At 39.8% G+C, this 21,445-nt stretch overlaps 1 protein-coding gene across 3 annotated transcripts in view; it reads left to right on the top strand.

Moving 5' to 3' along the window:
• The window catches only part of PDE4D (phosphodiesterase 4D, cAMP-specific), a 1,047,082-nt gene extending 1,031,419 nt beyond the window's left edge, over positions 1-15,663 (top strand). For all 3 annotated transcript variants that reach the window (XM_014548745.1, XM_005857916.2, XM_005857918.2), the window contains 5 exons: positions 3,552-3,651; positions 8,179-8,333; positions 9,386-9,508; positions 9,911-10,093; positions 10,756-15,663. In XM_014548745.1, the coding sequence (XP_014404231.1) occupies positions 3,552-3,651; positions 8,179-8,333; positions 9,386-9,508; positions 9,911-10,093; positions 10,756-11,172 (978 nt within the window). In that variant the 3' untranslated portion in view covers positions 11,173-15,663. The remainder of the gene's footprint in view (positions 1-3,551; positions 3,652-8,178; positions 8,334-9,385; positions 9,509-9,910; positions 10,094-10,755) is intronic.
• The last annotated feature ends 5,782 nt before the right edge of the window (positions 15,664-21,445 follow it).

The raw sequence follows: 21,445 nt of genomic DNA, 5'->3' as shown, positions 1-21,445 counted from the left end.
TTTTTTTTAAGATAGGAACACACTTTATACAACTTTCTAAATTATTTGGGTTTTATTAATACATGGATTTACACAGGTAGTTTGTGATGTGTGTTCTTTCCTTTTTTGCTTCTACGTTTGATTGTTTAACATTAAAAAGTTAAAAATCTATTTATTAAATCTTCCAGTTTTAGGAGAATAGTTAAGGTTTTTGTGACTGGATTTTATCTATTGAAGAAATGCTTTGAAATTTATATTGAAAGTATGTAAATATGTTGTATTGTCAAAGACACGAGGTTAAGCAATGCTTATTCAGTTTTTAGTATGTTCAAGTGAATCTGCCTAAAGTTTCCCCTAATTACATGGTGCATCCATTATATTTAAAATGAATCACTTTTTTTTAAGTTTAACAATCTTTTTATTAAAATCAGTAATTTTTACATGAATATAAAAATTATATATAAAATTATGTTCTACCTCTGCTTTCTAATTTTTCTGTCTTTCTTTAACCCCAGGAACTAGAAGAGGTGAACAAATGGGGTCTTCATGTTTTTAGAATAGCAGAGCTGTCTGGTAACCGGCCTCTGACTGTTATCATGCACACCATCTTTCAGGTAATGTGGTCCTATCACCTTTCTTCTCATTCTGTGCCTTAATGTCCAGTCTGTGAATTGTGCATGCATTGTGTCTTCTTTACTACTCACCCTCTTTGGCATATATTGGACTTTTTTCAGATTTGCCCCTTTACCTAGGGATTAATAAGAATACAGAAAGGTTGAAGTGTGGGTAAAATACAAATAAACCAATGTTGTTAATTTTTTCCCATTTAAGGAAAAGATACGATGTGGGAAAATTGAAGCAATTCATTAAAATAATAGTTTAAAAATCATCCACATGACCCTGATTCACATAGAGAATGGAATACTAACCATAAAAACTGAATCCACCCCTCTGCTAACTAATCTTAATTTCTTCACTGTTTTGTGTACTGCTCTTCTCCATATCCGTTTCTCACTCTTGTTGAGCTGCTTCTGTTCCAGCACAGGGTTAGGATTAAATGAGGAGTTGAGGCTGTAGGTACCCCCGGGACTGGAATGGCAGATTCCAGTCCTAGAAAGGATGTCACATTTCAGTTGATGTGATCTAGTGGCTGAGTCAGTGGCGCTAGACTGAGGCTGACTTCATGATCTTGGGACACAGACACTCTGGAACTAGCAGCTCATTCCTCACACCACACATCTTGGGTTGAGCACTGTTGGGCTTCAGAAGGACAACTCAACTCTGGTTTTATCCCTGAAGTCCCTGGATCTTCCCAAAGATTTCCATTTCCTCACTAGATATTGTGAGAGTGCTATTTCCATTTCTGGGTGTGATATCTTGTTGTTGTTGACACACTCTATGGAAAACCTTTTTTGTAAGGACAAATGTTAATAGAATTTCTTTTCCTACAGGAACGGGATTTATTGAAAACATTTAAAATTCCAGTAGACACTTTAGTTACATACCTTATGACCCTGGAAGACCATTACCATGCTGACGTGGCCTACCACAACAATATTCATGCTGCAGACGTGGTCCAGTCGACACATGTGCTGTTATCTACACCTGCTTTGGAGGTAAATCTGGTTTCTAAAACTGAGAACACTAACTTGTCACTCATAAAGGACTCTTAAACTTGTATGCTAAAGAGTATGCAGTGCAGAAAATAATTGGCTTCGTTGGAAGTATATTGAGTTATAAAGTAAAAGATGTGGTGGTAAATAAATAGTCTGATGATTTTGTTTGTGAAAGTTGACCAGCGATTTAGGGATTCATCTGTTTATGACACTGCTTTCTTGAAATTACCTAATGGACATTCTTTAAAGCACATCTGTTTGGCTTATATCATTTTAGTTTGTTTTTCTGGAATGTAGTCTGATGGCTTTTACATTTATAGTTCAAAGGATGATTATTTTAAAATATAAGCAATGCATTGATGTTTTTCATAGAATTGATTACAAGGAAACACTTCAATTTTACCAAATCCTAAGAAGTTGTTTCATTAAATTGTTATTTAAGCAATTTTATTTTCTTAATTGTTAGGGGAAATATTTTTTTTCTAATATATTTTACTAGAGGCCCAGTGCACGAAATTTGTGCACTCGGGGGGAGGGGGTCCCTCAGCCCTCAGCCAGGCCTGTGCCCTCTCTCAGTCCGGGAGCCCTGGGGGGATGTCTGACTGATGGCTTAGCACTGCAGCGGAGGCGGGAGAGGCTCCCGCCACCTCCGCTGCACTCGCCAGCCATGAGCCCAGCTTCTGGCTGAGCAGCACTCCCCCGTGGGAGTGCTCTGACCACCAGGGGACAGCTCCTGCATTGAACGTCTGCCCCCTGGTGGTCAGTACACATCATAGCGACTGGTTGTTCCACTGTTCAGTTGATTTGCATATTAGACTTTTATTATATAGGATAGTTCAGAGTGTTTTCATCATAAAACTATGTTAATATTTCATCATTTGAGTGAGTGGTTCTCAACTGGGAGTGATTCCTTCCTTTTCTTTCTCCTCCCATTCCCCATGGGCATTTGGTAATATGTGGAAACACTTTTGGCTGCCACAACTGAGGGGTACATGCTACTGACATCTCATGAGTAAAGGCCAGGGATTCTGCTAAAATTCCTTTAATTCAGAGTGCCTTTCATAACAGAGATTATCTGGCCCAAAAATGTGAATTCTGCTGAAGTTGAGAAACCCTGATTTGAGTAGAAAACAATTTCAGATATTCCTTTTTAATACTTAAAAATATATAATCAATGGGAAATTTTTTATCATAAATTATAATATTAGGTAAAATATTTTCTTCCAAGATCACACTTACAAAGTTCACGAGTAACTCATTATCTATAGAACTCTTCCCAAAACATTATCTTCTATATATACAAAGGGCTAATATGCTAAGTTTCCAACCGGTTGCTATGATGTGCACTGACCAACAGGGGGCAGACGCTCAACCCAGGAACTGCCGAGCTGCAGTGACTTGGCAGCTGCGGTTCTCGGGTGACACACCCCAAAACCAGAGAGGAGGGAGCCCAATTCCTCGTGGGACCACGCGATTCCACCTTCAGTCGTGGGTTATGTTGTTGCTGGGGCACTGTTGGCCCCGAATCTGGTTTACTGCACACTTGCATTTGCGTTCCACACCCTGTATGACAGCAACTTTGCAGAATGCCCTCTCACACTCTGGGACCCCTCAGGGGATGTTGGAGAGCCGGTTTCTGCCAGATCCCCGCAGGCCAAGCCAAGGGACCCCACCTGCCACAGGGACCCAGCTCACTCCACAGACGCGGGGAGGGACCGCTGGAGGTTGGCTCCAGGCATGTCCAGCCCATCTCGCCCAGTCCTGCCCCACCGGCCACCTTCTAATTAATTTCCTTTCAATGTTCACAAATCCGTGCCCAGGGTCACTAGTCATAATATATTTCGAAACTTCATTTTATTTTTCCATCAAATTCTAGGAAGTAATTTTCCATTTGTTTAAACCTGAATAAGTGTTATTATAGAATAGTGATGTTATCTATATTGTCTGATTTTCCAGGCTGTGTTTACAGATTTGGAGATTCTTGCAGCAATTTTTGCCAGTGCAATACATGATGTAGATCATCCTGGTGTGTCCAATCAGTTTCTGATCAATACAAGTAAGTAGAGTTAAATTTATTTTTGCAGAAAATATTTCTTTTATCTACACTTTAGAATGGGAGTATTTATGTACTTGGGGGTATTTCCAGAGCCATTAAGCTCTTTTGGAATGTGTAAACATGCATTTTAATGAGAATGTGTCTTAATGTAATTTAGTTCTGAATATTATTATGGTATCCCATGGGGCGTAATGCTGATTTTTTTGTTGTTGTTTTGTTTTGTTTTTGCCATGAGTTTGTGGATAAGAGCCTCCTCATGCCCAGAAGTCTCCATGCATTCAGCTTTCATTGCACAGCCTGTGCTGCAGCCAGATTTAAAATGAGATTTTAAATGTAGCTTTGCTTGGAGAGATTTAACTCAGATCTTTAGAATATTTAGCTCTGTTTTTGTATCTTTGAATAGCCTCTGGACTACCCTATGACGAACTGTGCTTTAGTGACTCACTCATATACTAGTATAGGAAGATTGGGAAGATCATGGATTTCCCAGTACATTTTAGAATTTTGGTTCACGAACTCACTTATCCAAGATCAGACAGGGTAACATTTCATGTTCTAGCTACCTTATAAGAACCTATAATAGAGTGCCTTCAGGAACCACCAAAGCGTAACTAAATATTAACACATAAATGTGATTCACATTAGATGCAGCTGCCTGCATTCACATTTTGTCAGGGGTTAGGATCCACTGTCCTTTCTGAGAAGCCCGGGGAGGTTATAGAGTGCACTGTACCCTGATACTTCCCTTAGCCTGGCCTGATTTATTATTTTGATTGTTAGGTGTGTCTTGATATGCTCCTCATTCATAAAAGTTTTGTTTAAATTTAATGTTTGCCTTAAAGAAAGTTATACATATTTTTTTTTTAAATTAGTAATGGCCAAAATTCAGACTGGTACTGTTTTTTTCACCCTATTATATATAATATTGTAGATTCCCTTATCATAACATTAGAATTAAGAATAGATTAGAGAAAAAAATTAAAACAACTGGTAATAAAGTCACTGTTTCCAAGTATTCTGATAATTTTTTTTAAATGAGGACCAGCTTTATTCTTTATTATGGACCCTCAAAGGGCAAACAGGCTTTGGCTGGCACTGGAGGACTCTGGCGAGCGTCAGGGTACCGTGGAGTCTGGAACTGAAGCTGATCTTCCGTTCACCGACTAATCTGATGCTCTCCAAAGTTTGAGACCCACTGAGACAGATAATGGAGAAATTTAGGGGAGAATTAGGAATACAGTGACAGTGGCCAAGGGTGTCTGTTTAAGGTCATTTTGCTGATGACTTGCTTGAGGTGAAGGATAACTAACCCTGTTTTTGTAAGTATTTTGTTACTCAGTAATGTAGTGATGATCTCTTTTCTGTGGGACCACTGGGAGGTGAACCGTTCCCAGAGGAACTTCGATCACTGATGTTTCCTGGAGGGTAGGGTGTGATGAGGCCATATTATTCCTGAGAGAATGAGTCAGCAGCATCACCTGGTAATGGAAGTAGCTCAGGGTTGATCAGAGCCCAGGGCATTGTGAGAATGACTGCCCTAGTTAGCTTCTGACTAGGGATCATGCCAGCAAGCACTCCACTTCGGAAACAGAAGAGGCCTAGTAGCCAGTAGCACAAATACTGTAAGTCTTAACTTCACAGCATGCTATAATGAGTCCCTCTAATAACTTGTAAACTTGTAATAAATAACTTTGTGAGATACACTCAAAACTATGTGATTATTTTTAGTTTGCAGTAAACCCTTTTTTATGTAGACTTTAAGTTTATGTTTCTCTTTCATGGATTGAGCATCCATGGCTCAGACTAGCACACTTAGCACCGTAGAGCTGGTGCTGGCAACGTGTTCAATGCCAAAGGTTTCATCCATCTACATTTCCTGTAATAAAGAATCCTAGAATATAGAGCTAAAAAATGCACTTTTGAGGACTTTCAATAATGTGCTAGAAGCTGCCAATAAACTTGATGAGAGCCTCACGAAATCTAATGAGACCCTCGATGTTGTGACTGAGAGAATGAGTCAGCAGCATCACCTGGTAATGGAAGTAGCTCAGGGTTGATCAGAGCCCAGGGCATTGTGAGAATGACTGCCCTAGTTAGCTTCTGACTAGGGATCATGCCAGCAAGCACTCCACTTCGGAAACAGAAGAGGCCTAGTAGCCAGTAGCACAAATACTGTAAGTCTTAACTTCACAGCTTGCTATAATGAGTCCCTCTAATAACTTGTAAACTTGTAATAAATAACTTTGTGAGATACACTCAAAACTATGTGATTATTTTTAGTTTGCAGTAAACCCTTTTTTATGTAGACTTTAAGTTTATGTTTCTCTTTCATGGATTGAGCATCCATGGCTCAGACTAGCACACTTAGCACCGTAGAGCTGGTGCTGGCAACGTGTTCAATGCCAAAGGTTTCATCTACATTTCCTGTAATAAAGAATCCTAGAGACTTCTAATCCTCAAATTTATAAACCCATAGTGAGGCGGCCACCTTCCCTATTTGAAGGAGGCTACAAAGGCGCCATGAGATTGCAGGCTTTGCATGGTAGAGAGGTCCCAGAGCTCCCCCCGCTGATTCTGAGTCTCCGTGCACACCTCTGCTTCTTCAAAATCTACTCAAGAACTACAGAATTTTACTCTCCTTTAGACATGACCACACACACCTTCAGTTCCAAAGAAGAGTAGAAACAGGTTGCTTAAATGCTAACATGCATTCATTTAAAACTCAGCAGTCACCGCCAGCTTTTTGTAACAGCCTCAGAGATTAGAGAGGCAGTAGGGGCCCACCAGTCTAATTAGGAATCATTTCATGGTCTTTCTGGCCAGTCTGGACTCTTGTTACATGCCGGGAGCTTACCGCCTACCGAGGCAGGCTGCGGGGAGCTAGACAACCCTCTCTGTGAAAGGCCATCCTTACCTTGAGTAGAATTCAGATTCTTTGTTTCAAAGTTCAGACCACAGATCTGCCTCCTCCAAGTAACAGCTCCTCATCTTTTATTCTGCAAGTTCAATTGCCTGAATTTCTTTTCTCTTTCTTCACAGGGCATATAGATTAATCCGGGTCAGTTCTTCTGTTAATCCCCTGATCTACATACACATTTGCCCCCTTAAAAGAACTGTAATAGATTAATTAGAAAATGTATTATGCCTTCCACTTGGAAAACATTGTGACTTCCTTTCAGTATATGTTATTTAATATGATTCCACTATAGAAACGATAATATGTTAAGATCCTTTATAGTTTCAAATTTTTTATTTCTGTGTGTTTACCTGTCTATGGATAAATTTCATAATTAGATGCTTTTATAGACTATTTAAAAGTCAGACTGACCATATACTGACTTTTAAAACATGAATACTATTGCTTTGTCAAAAAAAAAAAAAAGAAAGACAATAAGTAATACCATACATATGCATTGCCTGGTACTCTAGACATCTCTGTTTTTGTAGTTGGGAACAGATATTTCAATGTGTAAATTCCTATTTCTATAGTATTATTGAAGTCATAGATTTCACACTAGAAATATGTCTTGAACCTCACTTCTCCTCCCTCGCTCCTTTAAAATATTCAGTAAGAAGTATTGAGTATTTCTTTCCTAGAAAAGAATATATATTTCCAAATGTATTTTCTGTGCATGAGTCAGTAAAAAGATCAAACACATGCACTTTTAGTCTTTACAAGGACTTAAGTGGAAACAGTTAATAGCACCAATTTTTTAATGACTATCTTACAGACCTGGGTCTAAAAGGTATTTACAGGAACTAGTAAGGAGGCAGGACCTCTCACTGCCTAAAATACACAGGCCCAGGGCAGTAGTGAGAGCGGCAGAATCTCCACCGTGTGGTTCTGTAGGCAGCCTGACATCCTTCTCTGTGTGAAGCCACGAGTGCTCAGGTAGAAAGGGCAATATACCTGTTTACAGTGACTGCCACAGTACTTGGAAAAGGAAGCGGAAAAATGAATAAAGCCTCTACTTTCAAAGCTATACTGTGGATGAAAATAAGAACAACATGAACAAATCGAACATTCTCTGTGTGTTCCAAACTGTTCTTGTCCCCTCTCTGAACACAAACAATCCTAAGTCACGTGATCCTTACGTTATATAAAATGCTGGGTAGGTGATGCACAGTTATCAGGAATACAGCACCTTATGCTTTGGGCATGTTGCAAATGTTAAGAATAATGGCATTTTCTACTGAGCTTATGGAGCAACCTATGGCAGATCTGGAGGGGAGGAACTATCTGTTCAGTTCTGCTTTCACTTTAGCAAAGAGAAAGCTGAGACACACGGGGTGTGAAATGACTTGCACATGTCATTTATGTTAGAATTCACTCCCCCGATGCCATTGCTCTTGCCACTGTTACAGTAACTAATACATCGCCTTCTTGGTGTTGCCATGTATGGTAAGGCCAGCAGAGATGTTTAGGGGAAATTGAGCTCTAAACCAAAAGTTATCCCAGAATATGAAGAATAAAATAAACTTAGAATAAATGGCTTTGCTAATCTTATCTCTTGTCTTTCTTTTAAGATTCTGAACTTGCCTTGATGTACAATGATTCTTCTGTCTTGGAGAACCATCATTTGGCCGTGGGCTTTAAGTTGCTTCAAGAAGAAAACTGTGACATTTTCCAGAATTTGACCAAAAAGCAAAGACAATCATTAAGAAAAATGGTCATTGACATTGTAAGTAGCTGATAAAAGCAAAAAAGAAAGCTGTGATGCAAACTATTCAAGGGGGAAAAAAAGAATGAATATTAAATGAAAGGAACTGTATATTTCAAATCCTATTGCTGCCCCTTTATGTTTGAGAAGCTGTCCCTGATGTTCTGTAATAGGTTTTCTACTTCTAGCAGTTTAAAGTTAAAAATAATGACGGGTAGCCCAGCTGGTTAGAGCATTGTTGTGATATTCCAAGGTTGTGGGTTTGATCCCATTCAGGGCACATACAAGAATCAACCGATGAATGCATAAATAAATGGAACAACAAATCAATGTTTTTCTCTCTTTCTCTCTCTCTAAAATCAATCAATAACAAAAATTTTTAAAACGGAATAATGACAGCTTACCCTCCTTATTCAAGCTTTATTTTCTGAACTCCTCTGGTCTGGTGAAGGCAGAAAGATGACCTACAAGAGTAGAGGGTGCTGACCATAGCTTGAATTTTTTCCACTCAAAACGGGGGGACTCCATCAGAGTGCCATTTAGAAAACATCCATGATTTTAATATTTTCTCTATGCATATTATTCACAGTGATTACGAGACACAAGAAAACCTCTGGTTATCAAAAAATTCATTCTCTTAAGCTTTGTATATACAAAGGAAAGAATTATCTGTCTTGAATAAGCAGAAAATTGCCCAGAATATTCTCTTTCTGAAGTTCTCTGTGAGCAATCTTGAATCAGTTCATCAGCATTCACTAATCATTTTTTAGTCCAAGGAATGGGAAAAATATGTAATGATGTCTTAATCATGGATAGGCCTTTTTTTCTGTCACAAAAGTGGTTATCAGTGCCTAACATTTCTGTATATTGCACACATATATCTGGGCTTCCAGAAAACTTGACAACAAAGAGGAAAGGACTCTGCCCCAAGACGTAGTAAAGAATTGCCATACATGCTGTTAGAGGACAGAGTGGTTTTCCATTTCTTCTCACATTCTGCATAGTACTTTTATTTGCAAATTCTTTTTTTCTCTGGACATTTTTTACTTAATAAAATACTCCTTGCTTTTAAGGTACTTGCAACAGACATGTCAAAACACATGAATCTACTGGCTGATTTGAAAACTATGGTTGAAACTAAGAAAGTGACCAGTTCTGGAGTTCTTCTTCTTGATAATTATTCTGACAGAATTCAGGTAAAGCATGACTTGAATTTTCTCATGTGTCTGTGTGTCTAGCTTTGATAAAATTTATGTCTCCTTTTTCCCAACTTATGAATTAACCAGCTTGGTCTTTTCATTTGCATATGCACTTAAAAAAAAAAACACCTGACATCCCACAAAACCAGCCACTTAAGCAGCTCTTAATTTAATCAGCCATGCACATAAACAGCTCTTGGTATTTAGATGCAGTAGAGGTGTCATAATTTTGGACTATTAATATAAGTGTGAACCACACATAGACACATCATGGTTGAACTATTTGGAATGAATCTTACACAACATCTATTTTTAAGTGTCGCAGTCATTAAATGTGAATTTCTAGTAAAAAAGGGGGAGGAACAGGTGCTGAGTCGAGAATGCATTTGTCTGTTTTAGGTCCTCCAGAATATGGTGCACTGTGCGGACCTGAGCAACCCGACAAAGCCGCTGCAGCTGTACCGCCAGTGGACGGACCGCATAATGGAGGAGTTCTTCCGCCAAGGAGACCGCGAGAGGGAGCGGGGCATGGAGATAAGTCCCATGTGTGACAAGCACAATGCATCTGTGGAGAAATCACAGGTGACGCATTATGCACACAGCTTTCCGAGAGAGCAAAACAGTAGCTTGAACATTGGATTCCATCGTGTCCACATCACACAGTATTTTAGTGGTTTTCACATGAGTACTTGATGTTTGCAAGCTCAATTGCACATTAGTCTTTACAACTCAAAAGACTCTTTTATTCTTATGATCTATAGTCCTATAGTCATTTATATGTTCTTATGGCATTATATTCATTAATGACTATTATTCACATAGTATATTCATAGGTATAGAGACAATTTATCTGAATTTATAAGTGAATTCGGTTATATGAATTCATATGGAATACATGACAATATTTCAGTTATCTCAATTTACCTATCACTGACTATTCTAAAATGAAGTCCAGGCCTCAAGCCAAGCCCTACCATGTAAACAGCTGTAGGATTTTTATGTTGTAAAAAGTTCTAGAAGCTAATTTTCACCATTGCCTAAAACAGTGACTGTTTTACCAAATAAATAGTCTTCTGTTCAGTGTTGTAGTTGCAGGCCATGTTATATTTTATATGTTTCTATTTAAATTTTAGGTTATATTTATAAATTGATATAAATTGGATATATATGTGGGATCTAGTTAACCTTTTCCATAGTTTCTTCGTCCCAAGTCCTATACTCAAACTGGATTTCTTTTTAACTAGGTGGGCTTCATAGACTATATCGTTCACCCCCTCTGGGAGACGTGGGCAGACCTTGTCCATCCTGATGCCCAGGACATTTTGGACACTTTGGAGGACAATCGTGAATGGTACCAGAGCACAATTCCTCAGAGCCCCTCCCCAGCACCTGATGACCAGGAGGAGGGCCGGCAGGGTCAGACTGAGAAGTTCCAGTTTGAACTCACTTTAGAGGAGGATGGCGAGTCTGACACTGAAAAGGACAGTGGAAGTCAAGTAGAAGAAGACACTAGCTGCAGTGACTCCAAGACTCTCTGCACTCAAGACTCGGAGTCGACCGAGGTTCCCCTTGACGAACAGGTGGAAGAAGAAGCAGTGGGGGACGAGGAGGAAAGCCAGCCCGAAGCCTGTGTCATCGATGATCACTCTCCCGACACGTAACAGTGCAAAAGACATTCATGCCTTTTTTTTTAGTAGAAAAAATTGTTTCCAAAGTGCATGTCACATGCCACAACCATGGTCACACCTCACTGTCATCTGCCAGGACGTTTGTTGAACAAAACTGACCTTGACTACTCAGTCTGGAGCTCAGGAATATTGTAACCAGTTTTTTCACCTCCATGTCATCAGACCGAGGGGGACATCTTCACGAACAGCATTTTAACAAGATGTCAGCTTGGTAGAGCTGACAAAGCAGAGAAAAATCAATTCCAAAATATTTCCAAGGGAGTGTGGCTCATCAGGCAGCCCAGAAGTTGATATGACTTGGGGTTTCTTTTCTTTTTATTTGTTTGCAATATTTTCAGCAGAAAGAAGGTATTACACAGACAGAGTGAACTCGTGAATGAAACAACAAATGGGTCAGGAACAGGACACAGCGCGAATCTGTTACCAGGAGGAAGATGAGCCACAGAAATTGCATAATTTTCTAATTTCAAGTCTTCCTGATACATGACTGAATAGTGTGGTTCAGTGAGCTGCACTGACCTCTATATTTTGTATGATATGTAAAACAGAATTTTTGTAGAGCTTACTTTTATTATTAAATGTATTGAAGTATTATATTTAAAAAAAAAACAACTATGTTCAGAACTTCATCTGCCACTGGTTATTTTTTTCTAAGGAGTAACTTGCAAGTTTTCAGTACCAATCTGTGCTACACTGGATAAATCTAATTTACGAATTTTACTTGCACCTTATAGTTCATAGCAATTAACTGATTTGTAGTGATTCCTTGTTTTATATACCAATGACTTCCATATTTTAAAACAAAAGCAAATTTTATGTTGCAGGAAACTCTTTTGGTAGGTCTTCATTTACTTTTTTTGTTTCATTCTTTTCAGATAAGCAGAGTTGCTCTTCACTGTTTTTCTTCATGGTGTGCAAAGTGAATATTTGTTCAGTAATACTTTGATGTGCGTTCTTTCTAATGTGTCTTAAGCCTCATGCACACTCAATCATCCGTTGGTGTTGTCTGAAGCAAGTGAGAGATATATAAATACCCAGTAGCTAAAATGGTCAGTCTTTTTTAGGTATTTTCCTACGTAGTGTCTTCTGATAACTTTTTGCTATGTCGGTAGACCCTCATTTCACAAGTGCATGTCTTTGTAATGACCCACATATGTCATGCTCATTTTCATTGTTTTCACAGTCATAGGACGAAAAACCTTTGCCCCTTGTGCTGCTCTATCATTTAGCGTGTGTTTGAACCTCTGTCCACCTTCACTAGATAGGGTCTTATCAAATATATCATTGCCATTTTGATTGATGGGAAGAAAGCAGATAGTCAAGTTAGGGTTAGCATTCATTTCTACTGCGAGGTCGTGTAGAATGACTAGCTTTTACTCTTGATTTACAGAGAAAAGCTAACAGCTAGTTAGGCAGTGTTAACAATATTAGCAGAATATATTAACAAACACCAGTACAACTAATGTGCGTTTGTTTCCATGATTTTACCATGGGAGTAAGAACTATATAAGGAATATTCTGGAGAAGTGATTTTAAATGTAGGAACTACCCTTCCTTAATAGACAAGTACTTAATATGTAGAAATTGCTTTATTGGTTATCGTTGGTTCGTCAGTATGTCTTGTAGAGAACTTCTGTAATATCCTGAGGGAAAGTCATTGATGATGCCACTAGCACCAGTGGTTTGGTAATATAATGCCCTCCTAAAATACTGAGTTGGGTAAAAAGATTCTGCTGAAAAAAAAAAATGAGAGATCACTTTTGGCTGAATTTGGCACCAAGAACTATTGCAATTTTAGAGATTAATTTCCAGTATTTATCATCAGTTGGCATCTTGGGGCATTTATTTACTTTGGACTTTGTTTTTCCATTTTAGCTCTGAACAACGTGTTTACCTTCTCTGTGAAAAGATTGGAACCCAAATAATCATTTTCAAATTGATATCTAAGAATTGGCATAGAACTAAAGGGGGGTGTCTGACTAAATGGAAAATAAATAAACAGTTAACGAAAAGTGTAACCCTGAAAAACATTGATATTTAGGAAGGCAGGAAGCCTTCTGGGGATGAATAACAAAGTCATCAGCCAGAAAAATGGCCCATGCTGAAGATAGCTCCTGTTTTAATCTCCTGAGATCCCCTGAGGGAAAACTTGTGTAGTTCCGATCTTTACACAGAGCAGAATAGGAATCAACTGATTAATGATCAGATCTCCACCCTCCTTTCCCTGTAAAGATCAGACAGTAACCTTTGAGACAAAGTCCTATATTTGTCCAAATGGTTTCACAAGAACACTTGGAAACTTGTTTTAATTTCATTTCTCCCTGATGGAGGTATAGAAGGAATGACAAAGAATCTAGGGTTTATTCCTTTTTCCAAAATAGTCTCATTCCCTCCTCTCCCTAATACCTGGTATTTTCCCCACAGAGTGCCTAGAATCTTAATAATGAAAAACAAAAAAAATTAAAGCAGCAATATGTCACAAACAAATCCAGACCTGAAAGGGTTTATAACTGCACTAAAAAGAGAGGCTTTTTTCCCCCGTTTGTTGGGTTTTAATGGTCACATGTTGTGAGGGTACCCACTGATTGACAATCAAATTGTAGAAAGTGCGTACTATCCGAGAGACAGGGACTAATGCACTGTACGATCTGATCCTCTCCCTTCCTCCTCCTTTTTCTCCTTCTCTCTTGCCCAAGTGTGCTTCAGTGTCATACACCGCTTTAAAAATAACATCCTTTCACAAGTGGCTTTACAGTTCCTAAAATGCCATAAGAAAATGCAATATCTGGGTACTGTATGGGGAAAAGATGGCCAAGTTTGCATATAACCAGTACATTTCAGCTTGCAAGTTACTAAACATAGTAATGCTGTTTTGATTTTATTTTCTTTTACATCACTTAAAATTCACAAGAAAATAATGTAGATAGAACAAATTGCAGATAAGGGAAAAAAAACTTGAATGAAATGGATTTCACAGAAAGCTTTATGATAATTTTTGAATGCATTATTTATTTTTTTTGTGCCATGCATTTTTTTTTCTCACCAAATGACCTTACCTGTAATACAGTCTTGTTTGTCTGTTTACAACCATGTATTTATTGTAATGTACATATTGTAATGTTAATTGTAAATTATCAGTTCTTATTAAAACATCATCCCATGATGGGATGGTGTTGATATATTTGGAAACTCTTGGTGAGAGAATGAATGGTGTGTATACATACTCCTTGTACATTTTGTTTTCTCCTGTAATATAGTCTTGTCACCTTAGAGCTTGTTTATGGAAAATTCAAGAAAAAACTATAAAATACATAAAGATATATAAATTAAAAAAAAAAAACATAGCTGCAGGTCTTTGGTCCCAGGGCTGTGCCTTAACTTTAACCAATATTTTCTTCTGTTTTGCTGCATTTGAAAGTAAGGTTATGGTGGGGCTAGGGCTGGGCATTTCACATCCAAGCTTTGAATCAATTGGTTTTCTGGCAGTAGCTGGATTTTACAAAACCACAGACAACCTCTGGAAGATTCTGAGACCCTTTTGAGATAAAAGCTTAAGGACTTCTTGCCATGAAGCAGCATTGTTTATATGGTGATGGGTTTTCCCCATCTGTTGATCAGGAGCTACTTGAGTTAGCCACATTTGTTTTCTACTTTCAAACACTACTGGGAAAATATATTGTCCCGCAATTATAAGAAGTATTTTTGGCTTCTAGAGCACATAGGCAAATGAACTGATTTGAAACTAGAGCCAAAGGTCTCGAGTGCTGGTTAGTCCTTTATTCGTCAGCTTCCTGTCATGTTAAGAGAATATATAATATGAAAAAGGTCATTTTTTAACCCTGGAAATTTTCTTCAACTGAAGTCAACCAAATTTTTAATATGTGAGTCCATATGTACGATGTACAAGATATGTTTTATACGATACCAATTGACATAGCATAAAGGATTTATCATTCTCTAGAATTTGTTTCTGCAAAACTTATATTGCTTTAGAATTTTAAAACATAACCTTTCACAATGGCCAGCTCCCAACGCTATGACACAGTGGATAGATGAAACCTTCTTCCACTACTGCCCAGCCCTCAGAAAATGTGACTTAGTGAAAGGAGAGATTCTCTTTTTAGGAAAAATGAGCCTCCTGTTATTTTGTTTTCTTTTTTTGACACAAACTGTAGATTTTAGCAGCCCTGGCCCAAAGGAATTTGATTACTTTTGTTTTTTAAACAGTACAAAGGGGACACTATAATTACAAAAACACATCCTTACTGATTTTAGTTGTTTTTTATTTTATTTCCTTAGATAATGTTTTCAGAATGGTAAATTGTGTGTGAGCATTACAAATGATGATTCTTTTAGTGGTTTCTTAGCCTCTCTTACAGCCCATGGGGATAGTACTGTACATCAATACCTTCATATGAAATTTTTATATGCAATGGAAATAAAAGCATGGGTTGATTCTGCCTATTTATGACTCAATCTTTTACAAATGAAAGATGATTCATTTAAAACTAGTTCAGTCAGCACAGGTTTCCAAGAGTAAAGATTGTTAAAGTGAAGTGAAAATGACATCATAAGCTAGTATTGATATTCATAATCAAATGAAACAAAATTATGGAGATTAATCTTCCTATAGAAAAAAAATTGGCCAAAGTCATTTAAATGGCCTACAACATTAAGTACAGCCCTAGCTGGCATGGCTCAGTGGATAGAGTGTCAGTCTTCGGACTAAAGGGTCCCAGGTTCGATTCCGGCCAAGGGGCACAGGGGAGAGGGTACAGGAGGCAGCCAATCAATTATTCTCTCTCATCATTGATGTTTCTATCTCTCCTCCCTTCATCTCTGAAATCAATAAAGAAATATATTTTAAAATATATTTTTTTTAAAAAAAGATTAAGCACAGTATTTTGTAAACAGGCTTGGGAAGGGTCTTACCTACTTAATTGACTAGTCTGGCACACTGCAAGTTAGCCAGACAGCCAACATTTATTTGTTGGGTAGCTCCTCTGACAGTGAAGGAGGCACACACGAGCTTACAGTCTGGAGGGGACAAGGCATTAAAAGCTTCATCCACCTGCCCCTGTGAATGTCCTGGGAAGAACCTCTGGCGCTGTGACTCCATGAAAAGAACTTGCTCCCTCCTGGCAGCCCAGAGAAGGCTTCCTAAGGAAGTGGGTTGGGGCTGAGCATGAAGAAGAGGAAGAGGAAAGCAAGCAAAAGGGAGGGTTTAAAGGAGGAGGCAGGGGATCCAGACAAGGAAACCACTTGCTCCAGTCCTGAGGTACAAACAGAAAGTGAGACCTCTGGAGAAATGGAAGGGAAGCACCCCTGGTCCGTCTCTCTTTGTTCCTTCCCCTGCTGTTTTCTTTATAATGCTTTTCACAAACTGGCATTCACATCTGTGTGTTTGTTGTCTATCTCTCCCACCAGAACATGGCTCTCTGAGAGCGCGGTATCCCTCACTCCTAAAACAATACCTGGTACACAGTAGGTGCTTAATATTTGCTAAGTAAAGCCACCAAGTTGAGAGTGGATGTTAGGTTTGATGGAGCAATTGAGTTGATATCCTTCCCCCAGGAACTGGCTTTTCAGGCCATTTCACCATGGACGTTCCCTTTGCAGAGACCTCATTTCACTTGCAGCGACCACATTCCATGGTCTCCCCTCCGGGTGTGCACAAAGAACTCTCCGCCAAGAAAAAGCCCGCCAAAAGTCCTTCAAAAGCCGCTGGCCCCCAACGCTGGGTGCTGGAGCCATCCAGGCTCAGCCACCTGGTGTGCGGATGATCGAATAAATTCGTAATCCCTCACCACTCTGGCCTCGTGCGTTCCTCCTTCAGCGACCTAACAGTGGACATAACTCAATCTGAGAAAACATTTTAGGGTCTTAAAGAGAAGGAATCAGCAAAAATGTAATACTCAGCCCCCAAATCTTAAATACTAAGGATTCAGTAGTCCCCCCTTATTCACGATTTTGTTTTCTGCAGCTTCAGTTACCTGTGGTCAACTGCAGTATGAAAACATTAAATGAAAAGATCCAGAAATAAACAATTCATGAGTTTTAAATTGCACACCATCCTGAGCAGCGTGATGAAATCTCGCGAGTCCTGGCCTGTCCCGCCCCCTGGACGTGAATCGTGTCTCCTGGATGTATACCCTCCTGCTTGTTAGTCACTTAGTAGCCGTCCAGGTTATCTGATCGACTGTGGAGGTGTCGCAGTGCTTGTGTTCAAAGAACACTTATTTTACTTAGTAATGGCCCCAAAGTGTAAGAGTAGTGAGGCGGGCAATTCAGATATGCCAAAGAGAAGCTGTAAAGTGCTTCCTTTAAGTAAAAGGTGAAAGTTCTTGACTTGATAAGGAAAGAAAAAAATCGTATGCTGAGGTTGCTAAGATCTACAGTAAGAATGAGTCTTCTATTTGTGAAATTGTGGTGAAGGAAAAAAAATTCGTGCTTGTTTTGCTGTCGCACTTCAAATTGCAAAAGGTATGACCACAGTGTATGATAAGTGCTTAGTTAAGATGGAAAAGGCGCTAAATTTTGGGGTGGAAGACAGGAATGGGAAATGTGTTTCCATTTATGGGCTACATGTTGTGCCGAAAAGCAATTGTTGTTGGCGGGGAGGGGGGAGTAAGGGGGGAACAACCAGTGGATCAGGATTTGGAAAGAAAGGGACCGCTTGTTACCTTCCTCTCTCAACCCGACGCTACAGAGATCCCGAAGAGCTGACTCGGGTAAGAATTCTCACCCTTTTATGGCTTCCGCCGTTTTCCTAGGATCCCATGTGCTAGTTCCAAAGTGAGTGGGGTTTAAAGTAGAGTGTAGCCCCACTATCTACCAGAATGTGGCAAGATGTTCCATTAATTTTTATTTTAATTCCCCCTGGCTGTTTAAGGGCATAAATGATAGCAGTTTCCTGGGGAATCCCTGGGAGGGGCCCTCCTTCCAAGATAGATAGGGGGCGTTTAGTTGGTGTGAAAGGATTTAACAAAAGCTTTGAGTAGATCTTTTTTCCAGCATCCTGGTTGAGTGCAATTGACACACAGATTTCTGAGCCAGTGTTTTGATGATGGACGAATAGGAGGGTGCAAAGTGGGAGGCCCAGGTGTTTTTAGGGTTCTGATTTTGAATCTGTTGCAGCTGCCAGATAACTGAGTGGCTTTGCTCACTGCAGTGGTTCTCAACGTTGGCTGCACATTAGAATCACCTGGGAATCTTTTTAAAATCCTGATTTCTGGGCCTCATTCCGGAGGCCCAGGTGATTCTAATGTGCAGCCAAGGTTGAGAATCACTGGCTTACTGCCTTGTGGTCTCTACAGAGTGGAAAGGCAATTCAGATGAGGGTAGTGAGTACTCAGGTGAAGGAAGATGGGAAGGAGTAGGAGGAGTCAAGTCAGTCTTATAGTTCCTCTCATGTCATCAGTTTCTCATTAGCCTTTTGCAATGAAGCTGTTTTGGCATTTTGAAGCTTTTTGAGGCTTCTGCATTCCAGTCAAAATAGGTATCCCTTTTTATGTTGTTTGAGAACCCTTGCTTTAAAGTGCATGTCCAATTGGAACATTCCCCATAATGGTCACTGTAAGTCTAGGACCTAGGTCCTAGGTGGTCTTAGACTCTAGGTCAGGGGTGGGCAAACTTTTTGACTCGAGGGCCACAATGGGTTCCACTGTAAGTCTAGGACCTAGGTCCTAGGTGGTCTTAGACTCTAGGTGGTCTTAGAAAATTTTGTCATTTCTGTAGCTAGCTACAGCATCCAGGCCCACAGCTGTGCTGGGATGTGGTGCAGTCAGTTCAGGATTCCAATTACTTTAAGTTTTGGGGTCTTTTGGAGTGAAATTAATGCCTGAGAGGGCTGTGCTACTGGGTTGGGAGTTTTGTGGTGTTTTACAATGTACTTTGTCACACACACAAAAAAAACTTAAAAAATTATTGAAGACAACTCAGGTGATTCAAGCTACATTGATCACTTCATGAAGTGGGCAGTTTCCTTTTGATCTATCAAATGGGGCAGAAAGCAATAGCTTCTATAGGATAAAGAATAAAGAACAAGAGATAAAGAGAAATTATCGGATTGGCTGGGGGCCACACAGTCAACCTTGTTTGGGGTGAGAAGGCCCAGAGTTGGCTTGGTGTTTGGGGATTGGCTGACTGAATATACTGCGTTTCTAATCAAGCAGAACTCTATAGGGACATAAAAGTTATCTAAGTGTCAGTTTGATGACATGGTACCCTGGGCAGGAGTAGCTCCATATTAGGCCCCCTATGATGGCTTTTTCTTTTCCTAATATGTTGTAATTCTTTTTTTTTTTAATTTCTGTCTCTCTCACTAGATTATGATATTTTTTAAGGCAATGTACTCCTTTTGGCCTGGCTAGTAAAGGTTTAAGTCAGGATATTAATAGTTGACTATCCTTTTCCTTCCAACACCAGCACTTCTCAAAATGTGTTCCTTTGAACTGACATCAAAATCAACTAGGATCTTGTTAGAAATGACAATTATCAAGCCCCAACTCAGGTCTTTGTAATAAGAATCTCTATGAGTGAGATCCAGAATCTGTGTTTAAACAAGTTCTCTTGTTACTTTTATGTGCCATAAAGTTTGGAAAACATTGTTCAGACCTCATGGAGTTATTTTTTTCCCCTCTTTCAGTTTTTCAAAAAAGCACAAGTAATCTCAACCCCCTTTCTAACTTATTATATTTACGCAAAGGGATGCAGGTTACTACCGAAGTTGCAACAGGTGACCTGGTGAGGGCTAAAGGCAATTGGAGGAACAATAGAATCACATGTGTGGCCAATTTTCACCAAGCAGGAAAGGAATGATGAAGCCAGCTATCGCCTCATTCCAGCAGCAGAGGAAACCTAGGATTAGCTGTTACCATCACGGCATCCATTGGCATCGTAAGGGTTCTGGACCCAATTTTAATATGGTGGGTGTGGTTTCCTACACCAGCTGGGTGTCCTACAATTCAACTTAATTCTGATAGTGTCCGATTCTACCTAGAGAGAGCATCAGATTCCACAGGTGAAGGGCTCAGTCCTACAAGACTGCCTCCCCAACATTCCGGATGCCAGTGGCAAGCCCATGTTGTCACCTGGCCTTCTGACTTATTGGCCATAGATTGGAGGTCCCAACGACACCCCCTCCTTGGGTTCGATTGATTTTGCTAGAACCGTTCACAGAACTCAGAGAAACATTTTATTTAAATGTTATTGTTTTATTATAAAAGGATGTAACTCAGGAATAGCCATATGGAAGAGATGCATAAGGCAAGGTATGGGGAAAGGGCAGAAGCTTCCATGCCCTCTCCAGACACAACAGACTCCCCAAATCTCCATGCATCTTTTTGAACCCCATCCTTTTTGGGTTTTAATGAAGGCTTCATTACAAAAGTATGATTGATTAAATCAGTGGGTATTGGTGATCAATTCAATCTCCCCCTTATCCCATCCTTGGAGGTCAAGGGGGTGGGGTTCCGGTCCTCTAATCACATGGCTGGTTCCCCTTGCTACCAGCGCCCGTCCTTTGGTGCTTTCCAGTCACCTATTACCATAACAAGACACCTTCACGGCTGTTGTCAGGGCATTCCAAGGGTGTTAGGAGCTCTGTATCAGAAACTGGGAAGAAGACCAAATATATATTTCTTGTTATAAATCACAACGTCACACATCACAAGTTGGCATGGGCTGAAGGGTGTAAAGATTAAAATGTCATTCAAAGGAGAGAAGAGACTAACAGAAAACCACGTCATGTTTTCCCTGAAAGCCCATTAGTGTAATGGGCAGGGGCTGAGCACCGTCCTCACCTGCCTCATTGTCGCTCTCTCCAGTCACACAGGCAGCGCGTTGCCCCTCTGCTTTTGTAACTGGGTGAAAACACACAACACACAGGGCCTAGGATCTGGCATCACAGGGGTCACCAAAGGGGTCAAAGGACACAACCCAGAAGTTCAGGGGATCAATTTTGACCCATGGGATTGTTTGACTGTTAGGCATCCAGAAATGGGAGGGAAACCGGCTGATTAATTTCTTCTCCTTCTCTCTCCCTGGACTGCTCTGAGGCCTGCTTTTCCCTTGAAGCCCACCGGGACAATCCTTGAGTTCCTATGCAGTGAAAGACCCTACCAAGCCACTTGCTACTTTTTGCCTTAGTCCTTTTTTTTTTCTCATCCTACTACCCAAAGGTTTGCACCTGCCAAGTAAACTACTGTCACTTTGCTGCGTGCCTCTGGCTCTGTTTCCTAGAGAC

This window comes from Myotis brandtii, unplaced genomic scaffold, assembly GCF_000412655.1.
Source record: "Myotis brandtii unplaced genomic scaffold, ASM41265v1 scaffold115, whole genome shotgun sequence".
NCBI lineage: Eukaryota > Metazoa > Chordata > Mammalia > Chiroptera > Vespertilionidae > Myotis > Myotis brandtii.
This window is presented reverse-complemented; position numbering and strand designations above follow the sequence as displayed.